Below are 19,990 nucleotides of genomic sequence, written 5' to 3'. Positions count from 1 at the left end.
TAGAACATATTGTGAGCTCATTGTCAACAGAAAAATTTGGTCTTACTTCTTTTACATTCTAGACAGCTTTGGAGGTGGGAATGAAAGACTAGGGAAGGGAAATCTAACACTGAAGACAAAAGTTTGCTTCATAATATGCCATGATGGTAGTAATACAAAACTGTGAATACATCCATATGTAAAGGTCTCCCTGTTAGCTCTAATTCCAAAAGTATGAGAGGTTCAATTCCTTCCCACCCTCTTAAAACTTCAAATTCTGGATATAAAACTTAAAGAATATCTTCTTTAAAGCACTGGAAAGCTGACAAAACAGTGGAATACTAGGCGAAAATCTAAGTGAAGGTGGGAACCCAGAGAGAAAGGTACTACTAAAGCTACTATAGCCTCAAAGATATTTACCAATTTAGCAAAATTCAAGGAGCAAGGGGAACAGAAGACACAGACCAGAGGCTGCTCAAGATAAGGAGCCAAATGGAAAATATCACTTCATTAAGTTGGAACTCCAAAGGGATACAGCCTCAATATGAAAACCACCAGATGCTTAACAAAATCACCTTGACACTAAGCAGAAAGATGGGGGAACATCTTCATTTGAAATTGTAGTGTATGTGAAGTAATCTTGGAGGGGGACTGGCAATCTGTAGGTTTTCCTAGGCAGCTGACAAACAACAGACCTCCACTGGAATGCATATTATTCTAAGAATTCTCACAAATAATTTTCTAAAGAAAATATGCAGCAATAAAAATAACAAATTACATAAGGAAGCAAGATACATGAAAGAACTAGATAATACTTAGAAAACAGAAACAGACCCATTAAATCTTCAGATATTTACATGCTTAGTCCCAGATTATAACTGTTTTTTTTTTTCAGAGATATAAGACAAACTTGAAAATAAATGCAAAGAACTATTTTGGAAAACTACCTAGCAGATTTAAAAATAAAGCAAATTGAATCTGGAAGTGAAAAACAATAAATAAAAGGTAAAACTCCATGGAGAAGCTTGATATCAGATTAGACAAAGCAGAAGAGGCAATTGGCAAACAAGAAAGTCAAAATAAATTATTCAGTATGTAGCAGAGAGAAACTAAAAATGAAAAATATTGAAGATTAGTTGATACACTGAGCATAGAGTGAAAAGTTTTAATATATGCCAAATCAGATTTTCAGAAGGAGAGAAAAAAGATGTTGGAGTGAGGCAATGAGAGGAAATCACGGCAAATATAGAATACTATATCTAGTGACAATGTGTTCAAAAAAGAGAATGATATAAAGAAATTTTCAAGCAGAAAAATAAAAATGAAAAAAAAGTTTCTCATCAGTAGAACCGCACTAACATATATTTCTGAAAGAAAAAAAAGCAGCCCGATGGAAAGTCTTTGATGAAAGAAGAAATGAAGAGTGAAGAACTACAGGGGAAGGAAAGAATGATCACTGGCTATATAAATAATAAAGTCTTGGGAGTTATATACAACAAGAGAAAATTATGGAAATAATAGAATGTAATCCAAGAATTGAAATAGTCTTCCTTTTTAGAAAAGAATAAAATACTAATAAATTTTAAATTTGAATAAGTATGCATTCTGCAGTTTCTAAAATTTTGAGTAGAACCAGCATATATTACTTTGAAAATAGTAGAGGAAGAAAAATAAAATAAGAAAATTAGCCAATCCAAAATCAAGTAAGAAAGAGAAAATAAACACAGATCAGAGGAATGAGAAAGCACAGAATTATGTGATGTATATGGTTATGAAGTGAATGTTTGTGTCCTCTCAAAATCCATATTTTGAAAGTCCTAGTCCTCAATATAATGGTATTTGGACTAGGGTCTTTCGGAGGTAATTAGGTGTAGATGAGATCATAAGAATGGTATTAGTGTCCTTAGAAGAATAGAAAGAGAGAACTGAGCTAGCTCTATCTGCTTGTTAGGACCCAATGAGAAGACTGCTGTCTTCAAGCCAGAAAGAGGGCTGTCACCAGAACCAAATTAACTGGTACCTTGATCTGGGACTTCCCAGCCTCCAGAGTTGCAAGAAATAAATATCTTTTATTTAAGCCACTCAGTCTATCACATTTTGTTATAGCAAAATAATACACAGGGGATCCTCGGTGGCTCAGTCGATTAAACATCAGACTTCGGCTCAGGTCATGATCTCACGATTCATGGGTTCAAGCTCTGTGCTCAGAGCCTGGAGCCTGCTTCACATTCTGTGTCTCCCTCTCTCTCTCTCTCTGCTCCTCCCCCACTCATGCTCTCTTTCTCTCTGTCTCAGTAATAAATAAAAACATAAAAAATTTTTAAAAAGATATATAAACTCTGATATATTGACATCTACATTAAATAGAAAAGATTAAATGTGCCTGTCGAAGATAAAAATTGTCATATTGGGAAAAAACCCAAAATCAAACTATATGCTGCATTTTTATCCCCCATAAAGAATACAAAAAGATTAAGACAAATGGGTGAAAAAATATATAGTATGTAAATATGAACAAAAAGAAAGAAATTATAGGAAATTTCTGAAAATAGAAATTAAGGTAAAAAGCATTGGGAGCAATAAAAAGGATCACTTCATGATGACACAGTCCAATTAACAAAGAAGATAGAGCAATTTTAATTACATGCATGTAATAAAATTTAAAATGTCAATGTATAGAGGGCACCTGGGTGGCTCAGCCAATTAAGCATTTGACTCTAGATTTGGCTCAGGTCATGATCTCATGGTTTGTGAGCCTGCTTTGGGCTATGCACTGACCTTGTGGGGCCTGCTTAGAATTCTTTATCTCCCTGTCTCTCTCTCTGTTCCTCCCCTGCTCTCTCTCTCTGTCTCTCAAAATAAAATAAATGTTTAAAAAAATAAAAAATAAAAGAAAATGTAAATGTATAGAACTACAAGGAGAAATTACAAAATCCACAATCATAGATTTTAAAGCATTTTCTCAGTATTTCTCACTTTTATAAAACAGACCAAAAAAATCAGTAAATACATTTTTCTCAATAAATGGTGATAGTACCATGGATATATATGTATATATAAAGAAAAAAATAATAAACTTGAGCCCTACTCACATCAGATACAAAAATCAATTCCAGATATACAGACCTAAGGTGAAAAGTTAAATTATAAAGCTTTTATGACCTCAGAGACAGGATTAATTAAGCAATAGTACACAAACTACTAGTCATAAAACTAATAAGTGATAAACTTAACTACAACAAAAATAAGAAACTCTGTTCATCAAAAGACTCAATAAAGAGAGAGACATGGCATCCATAGAGGATAGTAGTAACACTATGAAATTTCATTATTAATACCAAGGATATATAAAGAACTATGGATCAAAGAGGAAAACAATGGTGACAATAGGAAAGGGAGCAAAAGGCTTAGGTAGGAACTTCAGAGGATAAAATCCAAATGGTCAAAAAATAGTTAAGTAGTGATAAATCTCATTAATAATTAGGCAGATGTAAATGAAACCACAAAAAGAACTACATACCCTCCCAAACTCTTTCAAAAAGTGAAAAGTTTGATGATAAGGGCTGTTGACAAAGATGTGGAGTAGTGGACATTGGTGCATTTCCTGTGAAAATAAAATCCATAGAACCGCTTTGGAAGTTTGGCATGACCTGACCCTCATTCCTGTCGTAAACTTTATCCCAAACTACTGCATAGGTGTACAAAGATACACAGAGAATAATCCTCATGGCAGCATTGTCTGTAATAACCAAAAATTCAAAACAACTCAATGGCCACTAAAAGCGGAGAAGGTAAACACATGATGGTACAGTCAGACAATGGAATACTAGTCACCTCCTTGCTAGAGGTAACCACTGCCTTGAGGTTTGTGATAATCCTTTCCTTATTTTCCTTGTTGCTTATCATCTCCTATGCATTTGTAAATAATATAATTTAATTTGGGTTACTTTGGGCTTTACAGAAATGAAATATGGGGTAGGTTTTCTTTTCTTTTTAGTCTTTTCCCCTTATCATTATGTTTGTGAGATTCATATAGCTGTATGTAAGCTTTGTCTCTCTTTCACAGACACACTCAGAAAAACACACACACATTCAACATGAAAGAAAATAAAATTCTACCTTTTCAAACAAAAAGTCCTACGAAGGATATTCATATTACTTCATACATTTAGGTAGTCCAAGTTCAGAGATTCAAACTAGTCCATTTAATGAATGGACAGCAACAGACAGCTAGCTAGCATCTTGATTCCAGCTGCAAAGCCCGTGTCACCTTAGCAAGTCACTTCTCTACTCAATATACAGTCATATTTGGACTACATTTTAGTTATCAAAACAGTTATTTATTTATGGTCTGTCTTCACCACTAGAATAAAAGTTCTAAGAGGACAGTGGCTTTGTTCTGCTTCCTACAGTATGTTCCACTAGCCAGAACAGTAGTTCAGGTTCATGGTAGCAGCTGATTCAATATTTGTTGTGAATAAGTAATGAAGTGTCTCCTAGAACTGTCCTTTTAAAGTTATTTGTGCTATTATTTTATATTTATTCTCCCACATCGGCTGATGCCAGTTAGGCTTTTCATAATGGTCTGCATGCAAGCACTGGCCAGAATACATCATAAAGTTGACTTAAGAAGTGTTGTGCTTTCATATTTTAAAAGCCTGACAGCCTTTCAGATTTCCCACTTGCTTTCTGGGAGAGACAATGATGAGTTTGCAAGGCAAGTGTGTTGTGTACATTTCCTAAGCACTTTTTAGTCACTTGGGTTATTTCAGTGATGTTTCTGCCAACAGTCTGCTTCGACTGCTCAAGTCAGACACAGATGAGTGGTACCTCCAGTGTTCTTCTTTATGAACCATAAAGAAGAATATGGGGTAAGATTCTCAGCATTTTTCTAAGAGTAACTCTTCCTTCAGATTTTATTTACCACAAAGGCCTGCAAATTAACATGTTACCATCCCTCTCACTACTACTTTTTAGAACAGTTTCTACCTGTAAGAAACATTGATTCTGTCTGTAGAATCACTGTAGCTCTTGGTTTATTTAGCCATAGATTCCCATGTTGATTTCAATGACATTGGAGAAAGTTCTCAGAGGACCGAGATGGCATCCTTTAGGGCAGCTTTATGGAAAGGTTTGCACAGTTGTGCACAGGTAGGTACTTCAGGCTGGAGATAACTCAGGTTATAGTCCAATCCCAATCATTCCTGAGGCTTTCTAATTGGTGGGATAGCTGAATTAAGGCAGCTACAAGAGTTTACAAAACTAAATGTTTTAATCAATGTGTCCAACCAATCAAGTGATCTAACCAACACTTGAACTCTTAACTAGTACCTCCAAGGTCTTCTCAATCTTTCTGGAACTCTCCAGAATTTCTGAGATGTTTGTTTTGACTCAGGATTAGGCAGCCCCATATTCTCAAGTAAAAGGTAGCTCTGGGCATCTTTTCTATGCCAAGATGACACCAATCCAAGAAGAGGGCATGACTGCCTTCCACTTAGGCCAAAATTAGAATTGGTACAAGATTGAGAAACATTTCTCCATTGGCTCTGAAATGACTATTTCTCAATGTCCACTTTCCCACACTCTAAGATGTGTTTATCTATTTAGTAATATATATATTAGTTGAAACTCAAACTATGGTATTCTGACCTTAATAAACAAAAATTTTCCATGCATGTTCTAATTCATGAAAGTTTTACAATGAAATATTACCTGTGTTGATGCACATGAAGAAATAAAAAGCTCTAAACAGATTTAAAAGACAACAGAAAGTGCTGGGGTGGCTCAGTCCATTAAGCAGCCAACTTCTTTTTTTTCTTTTTCAATTCAAGTTAGTTAACATACAGTGTAGTCTTGGCTTCAGGAGTAGAACCCAGTGATTCTTCTCATATGTATGACACCTAGTACTGATCCTGAAAAGTGTCCCCCTCGATGCCCATCACCCATTTAACCTATCCCCTTACCTACCTCCCCCCTCCCACAACCCTCAGTTTGTTCTCTGTATTTAAGATTTTTCTTATGGTTTGCCTCCTCTGTTTTTATCTTATTTTCCTTTCCTTCTCCTATTTTCATCTGTTGAGTTTCTCAAATTCCATGTATGAGTGAAATCAGATGATTTCTCTCTTTCCCTGACATTTCACTTAGCATAATACCTCTACTTCCATCTACTTTGTTACAAGTAAGCAGCAGACTCTTGATTTCAGCTCAGGACATGATTTCATGGTTTGTGGATTTGAGCCCTGCATCAGGCTCTGTGCTGACAGTGCAGAGCTGGCTTGAGATGCTCTCTCTTGCTCTCTCTCTCTCTCTCTCTCTCTGCCCCTCCCGTGCTCTCTCTGTCTCTCAAAATAAATGAACTTAAAAAAAAAACAACTCTATAAAATACTTATTAAGCTGTATTGTTAGGTTTATAACACATAAAGATGTAGCTGAATGAGAGTTAAACAAGTAACAGTAAATGTATATTTGAGTTCTATGTCTTTGACTCAATAAGTAACCTTAAACAAATCATTTTGCCTTTTTCTGTTTTCATTTCTATTAAAAGAAGGATATAACCCATATACTACTTATGTCATAGATGGGAAAATCAAATGAGATCATAATGTGAAATCATTCATTAAAACCATAAGAGACTCTTAAATACAGAGAACAAACTGAGGTTTGATGGGGGTGGCAGGGGACAGGGGAAAATGGGTTATGGGCTTTGAGGAGGGCACTTGTTGAGATGAGCACGGGGTGTTGTATATAAGTGATGATTCGTGGGAATCTACCCCCAAAATCAAGAGTACACTGTATACACTGCATGTTAGCAAACTTGACAATAAATTATATTAAAAATATAATAATAAATAAATACAAAAAACAAAAAAGTATAAGATTTTCATGAATTTGAAAATGTATGATGGTTATCATCATTATTACTTTACAATAAATAAATAAATAAATGTGTGAAATGTTTGACACATCGTAGGTTCTCAATGAAAATTTTCCCTTCTCCTTCCTATTTTCCTAAGAAGCCAGTTCATGCCACATACTCTATATTCTTTTATCTTACTAGTGAGAATGGAGAGAAAGAAAAGGGATCATCTTTCTATCCTCCTTTCTGGTCTTTGGCTTCTGGTGCTTTTCTGGTTTCCAAAATGACCAAAAGTGCCTTCACATACCCCACCCATCTCCAAGAGCTCTTGAACTTAGAGACTTGGGCACCCTGTGATGCTGTTCTGTGACAGGGAGACCTTAAAATACAAACATGTCCTGACCAACGTTGATTTTAATCTCTGAACAGTTTTCTCTGCATATCGAACAGAATTGATTTTATTTCACTGATCACTTACACTGTGAAGCAAGACCAGTATCACGCGTCCTCTCAGATAAAGAATTGCAGTGTAGAAGTGGAAATGCGCGCGTGCGCACGCGCACGCTCGCATGCGCGCGCGCGCACACACACGCACACACACACACACACACACAGTAACAGGAAGAACTGAGTGCTTAGAAGAGGAGTATACTCTGGAAATGTAAGGAGAGGATAGGTAACATTTGGCTGAGGAAAACAGGAAAGCCTTTAAATGAAGGAGGTGGCATTTGAGCTCGACTTTGAAAGTTGAGTGAGAGACTGAGTGAAAAGAAAATTGGGGATGGGGAAATTCAGTGTCAAGGAAATAGTGAATCACATGAGAGGAAAATGTGTAAATATGATAATAACTAGCTTAATGACATATTCAGATCAGCTAGCTTTACCTTTCTTATTGATTTGAATTTAACCTTTTCTCAAATCTCATTAGAGAAACCAACAAGTATGATTCAGTAATGTCACACATTGCTTCCAGAAAACCTGTTCCAAAACTTTAGAAATGTTGGATGATAATTTGCCTTTAAAATTTAATATGGCTTTTGCACTAATCTTTTTCCAGTCCTGTGCTTCTTCTGCGTCATTTAAAAAAATTCTATGTTTTTCCTTAGGAAAGCTTTTCACTCTATAAACTACTTTATGTAATAATAGAAATTGTACCTGATTCACAGTTTAAGTACTTAGTAAACATATAAAGAACAGGACAGAAAATAGACCAGGTTAAGCAGTCACGTTTCTTTAGCACTTATTTTAGGGGAACAATGTTTGAAACACTGTAAATCAAGATGCAGTGAATATGTGAAGCACAGGAGAGATGTTATGATTACAGATGCTTGATAAGTACGCATGCCATATTTGGTATATTTAAATTGTTAGTGACTGTATTAATACTATACCTTATATATTTTAAACTCAGTTTAATATGTTTGTTATATGATACGTGTCTGGATGGCTCAGTTGGTTAAGCGTCTAACTCTTGATTTCAGCTCAGGTCATGATCTCATGGTTCTAGAGTTCAAGCCCTGCATAGGGACCCATGCTATCAGTGCAGAGCCTACTTGGGTTCTCTTTCTCTCTCTCTCTTTCAATAAATAAATTTTAAAAATATGTTCATTATAGAAAAACCAACTTTTTGCATTGCATTTTTACATCATGGTCCCTATGCTTAAGGAATATATTAGTTTGTATTTTTTCAAAAGAGCACTTAGCTATGTTTATAAAAGTTTAACAGATAACTAGCAATTTTTTTTCAATATTTATTGAGGCTGATATTGCATCACTAAGCCAAGCATCAGAATAAAATGTCAGTATTATCAAGAAATTTTGCTTAACCAGAATTATTTGACAGAGTAACCAATCAAAAAAAAAATTAAAAGTCCCCTGGTATGTATTACATTTAACAAGACCATCTAACCAGTCAGGTCAAGGTCCTTGTCACAGTCGCTGACTTGAGTAACTATTTGTTCTGAAGATCCCAGTGGGCTCTGGCATGGGTAGCATAAACCCAGGGGGTTTTTTGGAAGATATGTTTGTAAAGTCTGCTTTAAGTGGGTACACCTTGATATAACAAGAAAATCAACTTTGGCTTTCCCTCTCTCTTTCACATTGCATACCCACAAATTCAGAGCAAATACTCAAAATCAAGCATTGGTGTCCTGAAAATGTGTTCCCAAAAATGTCTGTTATTGCCAAGGGGAATTCTGGTCCCTGAGGCATATGCAACTATGAGAATATTCTGTACATTTACTGCCTACACACTCTGCTGCAACCTATTTCAGAACACAGAGGTTTCTGTGTGGAACATTAATATTAGCCAGTTAAATGCACATTAAAATTTGTCAGCAGTACTAAACTACAGTCCAATGGAGATTTTCCTCTCAGGCACATCTTTCATATTCTTACAGTTTTATGCAAGACATCCAAAGAAAACAAAAGTAATTCCTTCCCTTCTTACAACTTATATACTTCAGTATAAAACAAATAATCTGCTAAGCATTATATCAGAAATATTTTAAATAACGTTACTTCTTGTATTTTTGGTTTTAAGGATGATTAAAACTTTTAGGAATTCCTAAAACAAGAAGAAAGAACTGGTGTGGAATAATTACTTGTTCTTTTCAATACAATGATTACAATTGAGATGATAATAGTGATTCACAGAAAGAATCTGCCATGCTAGAACTTTCTATTTTGAGTATGTATTATTATTTCATTTTCTAAGACAATTTAAATCAGTCTCCAAACAGAGGCTGATATTTTTAATTTTGTAATAGTAACTTCAGCACACAAATTATTACTTAAAATCAAAATCAAAATTTATTCATTTTTTATTCACATTCCAATTCAATGTCTTTCTGTTGTTTTATCAATACAAAAAACAAATAGCTTTCTTTGTCAATACCTGAAGAAGTTAGCTAAGTTTATGAAGAAAGGAAAGATACAACTTCACCAGAGGATTGAAAAATAAAAGTGAACCAGGTTAACCAAATACCAGGTTTCTGGTTAAAGGTTTCCTGTTGCTTGGCCAAGTTACCGCTTTTAGCTCATAGTTGCAAATCCCAATCATACTTTCCCATGTAAACTGTCTAATGTTCTCCGCAAAGAAACTATTAATATTTAAAAGTGAAATTGAGGCACACCTGGGTAACTCAGTCTATTAAGCATCCGACTTTGATTCAGGTCATGATCTCACGGTCCATGAATTTAAGCCCCACATCAGGCTTTCTGCTGAGTGCTAGGAACCTGCAGCCTACTTGGAATTTTGTCTCCCTGTCTCTCTACCCCTCCCCTGCTCATGATCTGTGTGTCTTTCTCTTTCTCAAAAATAAACATTAAGGGCACCTGGGTGACTCAGTTGGTTAAGCGTCCGGCTTTGGCTCAGGTCATGATCTCGTGGTTTGTGGGTTCGAGCCCCATGTCGGGCTCTGTGCTGACAGCTAGCTCAGCGTCTGAAGCCTGTTTCAGATTCCGTATCTCCCTCTCTCTCTCTCTGACTTTCCCCTGCTCACACTGTCTCTCTCTGTCTCTCAAAAATAAATAGAAAACATTAAAAATAAATAAATAAACAAATAAAAATAAATTAAATAAACATAAAAAAATTTTTTAGGTGGAAACCTTTTCCACTAAGAATGGTCCTGAGATTATAATTGTAAATGCTCTACACTCTGGCTTTAAAAGCCACGCCTAGTAACCTGGCAAAGAATGTCCAGTTATTAAAACTAACTGTATAGGCTTTCCTTTAGTTCTCGAGGAAAGCACTTCTGGACTCTTGATATTCATAGCTTCTAACTTCTACCACATACCTATCCACAACTGAAAAAAACCATTTTAGAAGGAAGAGTATCACTTTAATGATTTATTTATTGGAATTATTTTACATGAAGCAATTCCACTTTTTACAATTCTTTTCATCTCTCCAACTATTGGAACTGACTCAGGCAGGATATTGATCAGAATGCTTCCAAGCATTGTTTCCTATTGGAAAGATGGCCACGGGTGTGTGTATATAAATTCCTAAAGGTGACCTGCTCCATGCAATTTATGTGGAACAAGTATTCCTGACCTCTTGCCTTGTACTAAAGTGTTCTGTTCCTACTCTAACGTATAAGAGCACACCAAACTGTGTGATAAATATGTAGCTAAAGAAGTAGATAGAAATAAATGAATGGGCACTCTTGTTAATGTGTATCATGGATCTCTGATCTGAAACATAAGGTAGGGATCTGGACCCATTTGGCATAATAAGGCATCCTTGCTATCTTGGTTACAGAAGCAAGGGGATATTTATTAACATTTTTAAGCTTTTAGGGGAAATTTAAGAATATGTGAAAGTCTACCTACAACTCAAACCACAAATTAAAAGGATAAGCACAAAAAAGCATAGTGTTGAAAGAGCCCAGGTTCTAAGATTGAAGCCTAATCCTGGCCCAGCACTAACAATCTGAATGACCTGGGGAATGTTCTTTAACCCTACTAGGTTCAGTCTCCTAACTGAAAACAAAGGGATTGAAGATGATTCCTAAATTCCTTCAGGCTCTAAAACTATTGGCATACAATAGGTTATGGATAAATGCTTTTTGAATAAAAATGCCAATAATGCCAAAGATCAAGAGATAGTAAATTCAGGACACAGCCTACACAGACTTTCCTGTTCCAAAGTTCCAAGCTTCAGAGTAGGTTTCATAGACTCTAGAGAACAGACAGAAGCAGCAGAAACCTGAGAAGCCCTAGTAGGATTATGATATACAGGTTGTATTCAGAACATTCAAGGGAAATTCAAAGGTATATCTTGGTTACCTGTAGAGATCGAACAGGAAGCTGAGTAGCACCCAAAAGCTGTAATACATACAGGATCAGAGGAGAAATGAGGTAGGCTAGTGAGAGGAATCCATGCTTTCAGAGACGGGGCAAAGCAGGAATGGAAGCAAAAATGTAATTTCCCTCTTGAAGGAACAAGAAACTGAGAATTTAATAAACTTCATCCGAATATAGTTTGTGACCACAAACTCCTTACGAATATGACTATTTTTGTTGGCTCTCTGAAATACCACGTGTCCTACAGGAAAGAATTATACTAAGAAGCATGTTAGGAAACAGGAGTGAATGGTTTGGAGCTGTGGTCTCAGTCTGATATAGAGAAATCACTTGAGTTTTTCTGTTGCATTACCAGCCACCAAACAAGTGGAGGAGCTGAACCCAGTTTTATCAAATCCTTTAAACTTCATCTCCATTTATCTATGGGAGGTAAGGATATGTAAATGAGACATTACAGGCTCACCCCATTTCCTAAGGCAGGGAATAAAAAGTTTGCCTTTATGATTTTTGGGGTTTTTTTTGTTATTTTTTAAAAATAGTTTATTGTCAAATTGGTTTCCATACAACACCCAGTGCTCTTCCCCACAAGTGCCCTCCACCATCACCACCACCTCCTTTCCCCCCCCCTTCCCCTTCCCCATCAACCCTCAGGTCATTTTCAGCATTCAATAGTCTCTCAAGTTTTGCATCCCTCTCTCTCCCCAACTCTCTTTCCCTCTTCTCCCCCTGGTCCTCCATTAGGTTTCTCCTGTTCTCCTGTTAGACCTATGAGTGCAAACATATGGTTTCTGTCCTTCTCTGCCTGACTTATTTCGCTTAGCATGACACCCTCGAGGTCCATCCACTTTCCTACAAATGGCCAGATTTCATTCTTTCTCATTGCCATGTAGTACTCCATTGTATATATATATATATATATATATATATGCCACATCTTCTTGATCCACTCATCAGGGGATGGACATTTAGGCTTTTTCCATGTTTTGGCTATTGTTGACATTGCTGCCAAGAAAAGTTTTTGTAAAAGTAGACAACTTTAGGCAGTTTGTCAGATCTTTATTGCACTTGTTGGAGCAAGTTACTTAGCCTCTCTATGCCTGCTTGCTTCATCATCTGTAAAATGGGAAAAAAGAACCAACTTCAAAGAGTCATTGGGCAGATTGAGTAAATTAGCATATGTAAAGAAATTTAGAATAGTGTCCAACAAATAGTAAGTGCTATATACACAACTATTTTCATATTGTTCTTGTTAATAACAGACAAGGAGAGCAGCCTTCCTGATTCTCAAGAAAATTCAAAAATAAAAAACATTTGGGAAATAAAATGAATGCCATTCTAGAATAGCCAACTTTTCTGTTTTTAATAATTTTGAAGAGTAGGCAGGCAAAATCCAAACCATTTCAAGAATTAATAATGAGAAATAATACACATCTCACCTACTTAAAGCAAACTATTAATAAACTAAAATAACAGCCTAAGGAGATCATATATTTTAATCAGTTCCTTCTTCTAAAGAGTCTTGTTCACACAGATGTTTTAATTGATTGCAATATTTGTGCCAAGAGGCAGTCAATATTGTTGAGAAAGAGAAAGACAGCTTGGATTGCCAGGTGAAATAAAAGCTCCAAGGTAAGGAAAAGAGCTCTTTCTCAGGGAATTAGCAGTCAACTTTACATAACATGTTTTGCCTAAAAAAGAAATGTGTCCTTTTCACTTAAGGTCACATATGTTCCCCTCAAGATGTCCTTAGGCTCTCTGGACTTTCTATTTGGAGTCAAACCTGTTTTAGCAATAATTTTCAATTGTAACAGCTCTAGCTAACACTGATATTCTAAGAGAAAAAATAGGAACAATTAAGATTATAGCAGAATATTTTAATCCTGGAATTTTGACCCTGAGAACAAAACATAAAATGGAACTTGACCAAAGTGAATTAGACCTAGTAATAATGTAAAAATAAAACCAGCAATTCTAAGGATATACATAGTGAAGGATTTTTTCTTTTTTATAAAAAACAATTTGGAGAATCTCATATTATTAATGCCAATAAAAACTGCAAAAATTAACCTTAGAAGAAATTAAACTTTTAGAGAAATAGTCAACAAAATAGAATTGACACTAACTAATACTTCTCATGGTAAAAATTTATTGAACAAAAATTGATAGAGGAATCATATCATCCTGTAAAATTTGATGTGGGAAAACTGCGTTGAGACCACAAAAATATGTCATGAAGTTGTTGAACCTCGTTATAAAATAAAACAATCAATTAATCAAATATTTATTTTAAAATTAACACAAAATATCGTAGTCTAATTAAAATAAGCCTTGTAGAATAAAAAAGGATAAAACCATAAATAGTTTAACATTGCTATTCAAAAATTAAGAAAACAAATTACCTAATAGAATGTATTTCCCCTACCAAATAAAAGGATAATTTACTGCCTCAAATTCATTAATGTTGATATAAATCTGATTTAAATGCTGGTATACAGAAATGGCCAAAATATCCTTGGGTCTAAATTGGGTCAAAATGTCAGATACAAAAATTGCAGGGATCAAAAAAGTAAGGTCAAAAGAGCCAATAACCAAATGGTGCACTCTCCATCGGGCTCATATAATATTTGTTCTTGTGATTCCTACATGTATGTACCAAGTAATCTAAAACCGACCAATGTGGTACATTAAATAAAGAGTAATTAGAAGAAAAAAGTAATATTAACTCATAAGTAATTGTGCTTTGAAAATTTAAAAAGCAGTTGGTCATTTGCTCAGTTCACTACTTGATTTTGAGAATGTAAGTGTAGCTCTAAATAGATTCTCTGTGAAGAATGGACCTGTTGAAGAAAGCATAACTGTGTTGAGGGCAATAGCTAAAGCATAAAAACCAGCGAGGAAGCTATTGTAAATATCTAAATAACAAAGTACAGTTGTTTGAATGAAGTGATACAGTGGAATTGGTCAGACTAAAGATTAGGGTTGGGAAGATAGGAAGACTGGGTTTAGTGGCACATGAAGCTGAATAAACCAGGCTGGAGCAAGATAGAGCAATAAGGACCAGCGATATAAATTTAGGAGTTGACAGGATGCTTGTGGTCTTTAAAAACCATAAGAGACTTAAATATAGAGAACAAACTGAGGGTTGCTGGAGGGGAAGTGTCTCAGAAATGGTCTAAATGGGTGATGGGCATTAAGGAGGGCACCTGTTGGGATGGGCACAGGGTTTAATATGTAAGTGATGAATCATTGGGTTCTACTCCTGAAGCCAATTTGGCAGTATATGTTAACTAGCTTGGATTTAAATAAAAATAAAAAATAAAAACAAATTTAAAAAAAAAACTAGGATGAGATAAAATCACCTAGAAGAACACAAAAATAGAAAATGCATACTGGGGATTCCACATCATTCAGACTCTAAATCTAAGAGATTGGGCAGAGGAAAGGACACATCAGAGAGAAAGAAAAACCAGAAGACCAGAAGAGTGTGGAATCATGGAAGCAAGAGAAGAAGATATTGCAAAAAAAGAGTGACTAGATGTGTCAAATGCTGCTGATGGAGAATCAGGTGAGAACGAAAAAAATTCTCCATTGGAGAAGCAAGATAGACATTTTTGGAAATGTTGATAAAGTGTTTCTTGAAGTAGGTCAGATATAATTCCAGTTGGTGGGTGGTAATGAAAGGATAGGAGGGAAGAAAGTGAAGTCAGTGCTTAAAGACAACTCTAATGAAAAGTTTCCTATGGGAAAAAGCAAAGAAATAGAGTTGTAGATGGAGAATGATAGGAAAGTCAATGGAAGCTTTACCAATTTTTTCAAGGGGCTGATATTTAGGCATGTTTATATGATGGTGGGAATAGTGCAGGAGGGAAAGGGGACAGTTTCATAGCAAGAGTCCTTGAGGAGGTACCAGCCTAGAGAGGACAAGGATTCCCCTTCCTTGTAAGAGCAGTGGAGGTAGAGTACATGGGATAAAGTCACCAGCTTCACTGGGCGTTAGCTTCTTCAGAATAGGAGGCTGTTGAAGAATGTTTTCTACAGTCTAACCTCAACAGTTCTCCAATTCTCCAAGCTCAGCTATATTTTTAAACACAGTTAAGCTTTCATTAACATAAAGTTCTTGAAAAGACATATAAATGTTGAGTAAATGGTTCAGAGACAAGACAAAATGGCACCAAATTCACCTGCCATGGCTAGTCACCCATTCACACCTAACTCCTGAATGTAACTCTTAGGATCTGCAGGCGTTTTCTCCAATATAGACGTATTTTCAGGGGGTGCAGAACCAACAGTTCCTCCAAGTCAGCAATGAGTTCTCATATATATATATATATATATATATATATATATTCTCTAGGGGAGTGGAAATAGCATAGGATCTCAAGGTAATATTCTACCCTAGAGTTTTTCCCTTTCTTTGAAAACTCCTCTTCATCCAAGCAGAAGCAGTGCTCTATGGTCTATATATCAGATTATTATTTCAGATTATATCAGAGGTGGAGTGCTTATTCTTCATTGGCTCATTTATCTCAAAAATCTTGTCAGAAAGATGACAATTTTATTCTAGTCCTAATTATCTTTAATAAGACAATGTTTTTGAATGAAAATATATCATATTGAACAGTAAAACACTATTTTGAATCATGATACATCTTTAATTAGAATAAATAGGGTGCCTGGATGGCTCAGTTGGCTGAGTATTGGCTTCAGCTCAGGTCATGATCTCGCAGTTCATGGGTTCAAACCCCGCATCAGGCTCTGTGCTGACAGATAGCTCAGAGCCTAGAACCTGTCTTCAGATTCTGTGTCTCCCTCTCTGTCTCCTACTCAAGCTGTCTGTCTCTCTCTCTCTCAAAAATAAATAAAACATTAAAAAATGTTTTAAAGAATAACAGACTGAAAAGAGTTGGCTTCTATGTTTTGCCAAAATGGTGGGGGGGAGGGGGGAGGGAGGATCTGCTAATACATCTTCACCGTAAGGTTAGAAAACCACAAATGGAAATTTATAAAACAGCCTCCACAAAAGATTATATTACCTACCTGTCTACCTTATAGGATGTGATCAAACAAAATATATGTAAGGAAACTTTAAAGACTATAAAATGCTCTGTAAGTTTAAGAACAAACGCTAGAATCTACCTAGGTGCAATTAAAGTACACAAGCATCAATAAAGAGGCTTTGAGAACAGAGATAGAAAAGTGCATCCATGATAACCTTTTCAGATGAGAATCTGGGATCCAAGTAATGTTGGACGTCACAGCAGGGAAGTACTTGTATATCTCCGGGGCAGTGAGAACATATAAAGGAAGAACAATTTTTAAAGTCTGTGCTGTTTGGAATTTTTGTTTGCAAATGAATCACTGGAGGATCTTGTTGACAATGCAGATTCTGATTCAGTAAGACTGGGGCTGGGCCTGATTCTGCATTTCTACCAAGCTCCCTGTTGTTGATCCACAGACTATACTTTTAAATTCCTTTTTGTTTTAAATATTTTTGAGAGAGAGAGAGAGAGACTGAGAAAGAAAGAGAGCAGGGAAGGGGCAGAGAGAGAGGGAGACACAGAATCCAAAGCAGGCTCAAGGCTCTGAGTTGTTAGCACAGAGCCTGAGTGGGGCTCAAACTCACAGACTGCGAGATCATGACTTAAGCCAAAGTCCGATGCTCAATGGAGTGAGCCACCCAGGTGCCCCTCCACAGACAGTACTTTGAGTAGCAAGACTCAACTATAAGGGGCTAAAGAGTGATTCAGGTGTTATAAAAAGAGGACTGGGTAAGATAGTATCATAAAACAGCCAAGAGGCCTGACAATAGAGATCTTTATTATAAAGAGAGATTTAAATAAGACACCTGTGTCAAGGTCATAAGCTGAGATTGAAGGATGGGAAGAAAGCTAGATGTATGGGATGGCCTGGGGTAATGAAGCATCAGCAGCTATATGATGTTCTTCCTGAGGGATTTTTTTTTTTTAATAGCTCGAAAGAGAGGAAATCCCTTCAGGAGGAAGAAATCAGCCATTTGAAAGAAGTACCAAAAAAGACTTCAGCAATTAGTCTTTACCAATCAAATATTTAGGTATTCCTAGATTTTTGAAAGAATCATGCATTTCTTAATAGATAGGCTGTCATGAAGAATTCCTAGACTAACTATCACTCAACACTCAGACTATGACTTACCAGGGGTATCGTCCTCCGAGTTAGTAGTATCTGATGCTTCTTCTAGGAAAAAATAAAAAGGGCAAACAATTCTTTATTTGTAGGGATTGGTGATTCTGAAGCTCTATACCCATCTCTCCCTAACATAAGAAATCTTACTTCTTAAACTTTAACACAGAGAATAACATAAGTTCAATTGTACTAGCTGAACAGATACTTAATGCTCAGTTGTTAATCATGAGCTTAGGAAGTTAAAAAAAATTGCACAGATACTGGATTAAGAGGCTAAAGGGTGGGGAAATAAAGTCTTTTAATTCTTCCTTTTTCATCCATACCTTGTACAAGGTGATACATCCAGTCTTAAAAAATCCAGCACCACGGACTAAGGCATTTTGTTTACTTTTGTTTTATATTTCTGCTTAAGTCTCAGAAGATGCATTAGTCAAGAAAAATGTAATATGCATTGAATACTTTCAACTACATGCAGAATAGCCAGTATAGACTCCAGAGAAGAGACATAACTCGAATTCTGCAGCCACACTTGACCACATTACATGTGGCCTTTTGTTTTAACAGTAGCTTCCACATGATAGTTATTAATGTAACCTATTCAATTTGCAAGATACAATTTATGGGTTTTTTTTGGGGGGGGAGGTGAATGTGGCAAGTTGCATAATGAAGAGTGATAGCACACAAAGGTTTTATTGCTCAAATAATCCCATCCACAGGGGAAACAAAAATATTAATACTTTCTATGAACACTCCATTCTCTGGTACTTTATCAGGCTTGTAAAGCCATTAACAAAAAACATTCTCACTGTTGGGCAGGAGGAGCAGCTGATGGGCAGATATAACACTTGGTCTAAGCATCCATGTTTCACATCAATTTAACAATAGTAAACCATTGAAAGTCAGAGTTGGGATAAAGACTTTAAAGAAAGGGAGCATTTGTAAACTGTTTTCACTTGGGAAGGATAATGATAATTCAAATAGCAACCAATTTTTGAACACTTACTATACCCTGGGTTCCAGGCTTCATTTACATTATTTCTTTTAATATTCACAAGACCCATTGCTGTAGTTAGAGTAATCAGTTCCCCTCTGAGGTGCCCAGAGGCAAGGTGAACCTTAGGGTCTAATCTTTGCGTAGTCACCACCCTACTAGTAAGTGGTGGATCTGAAAATCCAACTTAGTTTTTTGCGGCTCCAATGTTCACTCATAACCTGTGCAACTTCCAGCCTCTAGCACCATCAAATGGATCACAAAAATAAAGACGATTTAAAAAGTTTTTAAAACATTTCCCTCACGCCCTCCCCCACCAAATCCTCTTTAACATAACAATGCTGGACTATATTCATTAGAATGATAAGCATTATCTGATTTCCCAGCTTTTACATGGGGAGCATATAGGTTTCAGAGTTCCCGCATTTTAAAGGGCAAATAAAGTCCCTAAATATGGTAAGAATGGCCATCTCTTGCTGTTTTATTAGATTAAAAGCATGTATGTTGAAGGCTGAGTACTTGAGAGATAGAATAAAATGTTAAAACCCAATATCAACTGCTTCATTCCTGTTCCTGGCCCTAAGTAACTGGACTTGCCTTTCATACCCCCCAAATAATAAAAAAACAACAAAATTTCATATTTAAAAAAAGACATCACAATGTTTTTTTTTGTAAAAGGCCCCAAAACATACTATTCTAACCAAATGTTAGTCCATACAGTAACAGAGGTTGGCCCCTGCCTCAAGCTCCCCACTCCAATCTTCCCCAGCTCCTCCAGTGATAGACACTAATGAACTCCCCCATTGGCTCAGGCCCATTGGAATCAGTGCTGGCTGTGGCAGGAGGCAGATCAGTAATCTCAGCCTATGCAGATGCAGAAAGGAGTAAGCTACTCTTGTAATGTAGCTGTTTTACAGACACAGTTCAATCCTCAGCAACTATGCACTGTAAGTGCAATTATTCCCATTGTACAGATAGGGAATATGGAAACTCAGGGTTTAAAAGTACCAAGGTTGCATAGTCTTATTGTTTAAAAAAAAGGCAATATATGATGAAAACTATAGAAAACTTATGAAAGAGATCGAAGAAGGCACCAAGAAATGGAAAAATATTCCCTGTTCATGGATAGGAAGAATAAACATTGTGAAAATGTCATTACTACCCAAAGCAATCTACACATTCAATGCAATCCC

General features: G+C 36.1%; 1 protein-coding gene across 1 annotated transcript in view; it reads right to left on the bottom strand.

Moving 5' to 3' along the window:
• The window catches only part of SLC44A5 (solute carrier family 44 member 5), a 197,332-nt gene that overhangs the window by 174,036 nt on the left and 3,306 nt on the right, over positions 1-19,990 (bottom strand). Inside the window, exon 2 of the mRNA XM_029945813.1 lies at positions 17,816-17,857. Coding sequence (XP_029801673.1) covers positions 17,816-17,857 — 42 coding nt within the window. The remainder of the gene's footprint in view (positions 1-17,815; positions 17,858-19,990) is intronic.

This window comes from Suricata suricatta, chromosome 8 (assembly GCF_006229205.1).
Source record: "Suricata suricatta isolate VVHF042 chromosome 8, meerkat_22Aug2017_6uvM2_HiC, whole genome shotgun sequence".
NCBI classification, from domain to species: Eukaryota; Metazoa; Chordata; class Mammalia; order Carnivora; family Herpestidae; genus Suricata; species Suricata suricatta.
This window is presented reverse-complemented; position numbering and strand designations above follow the sequence as displayed.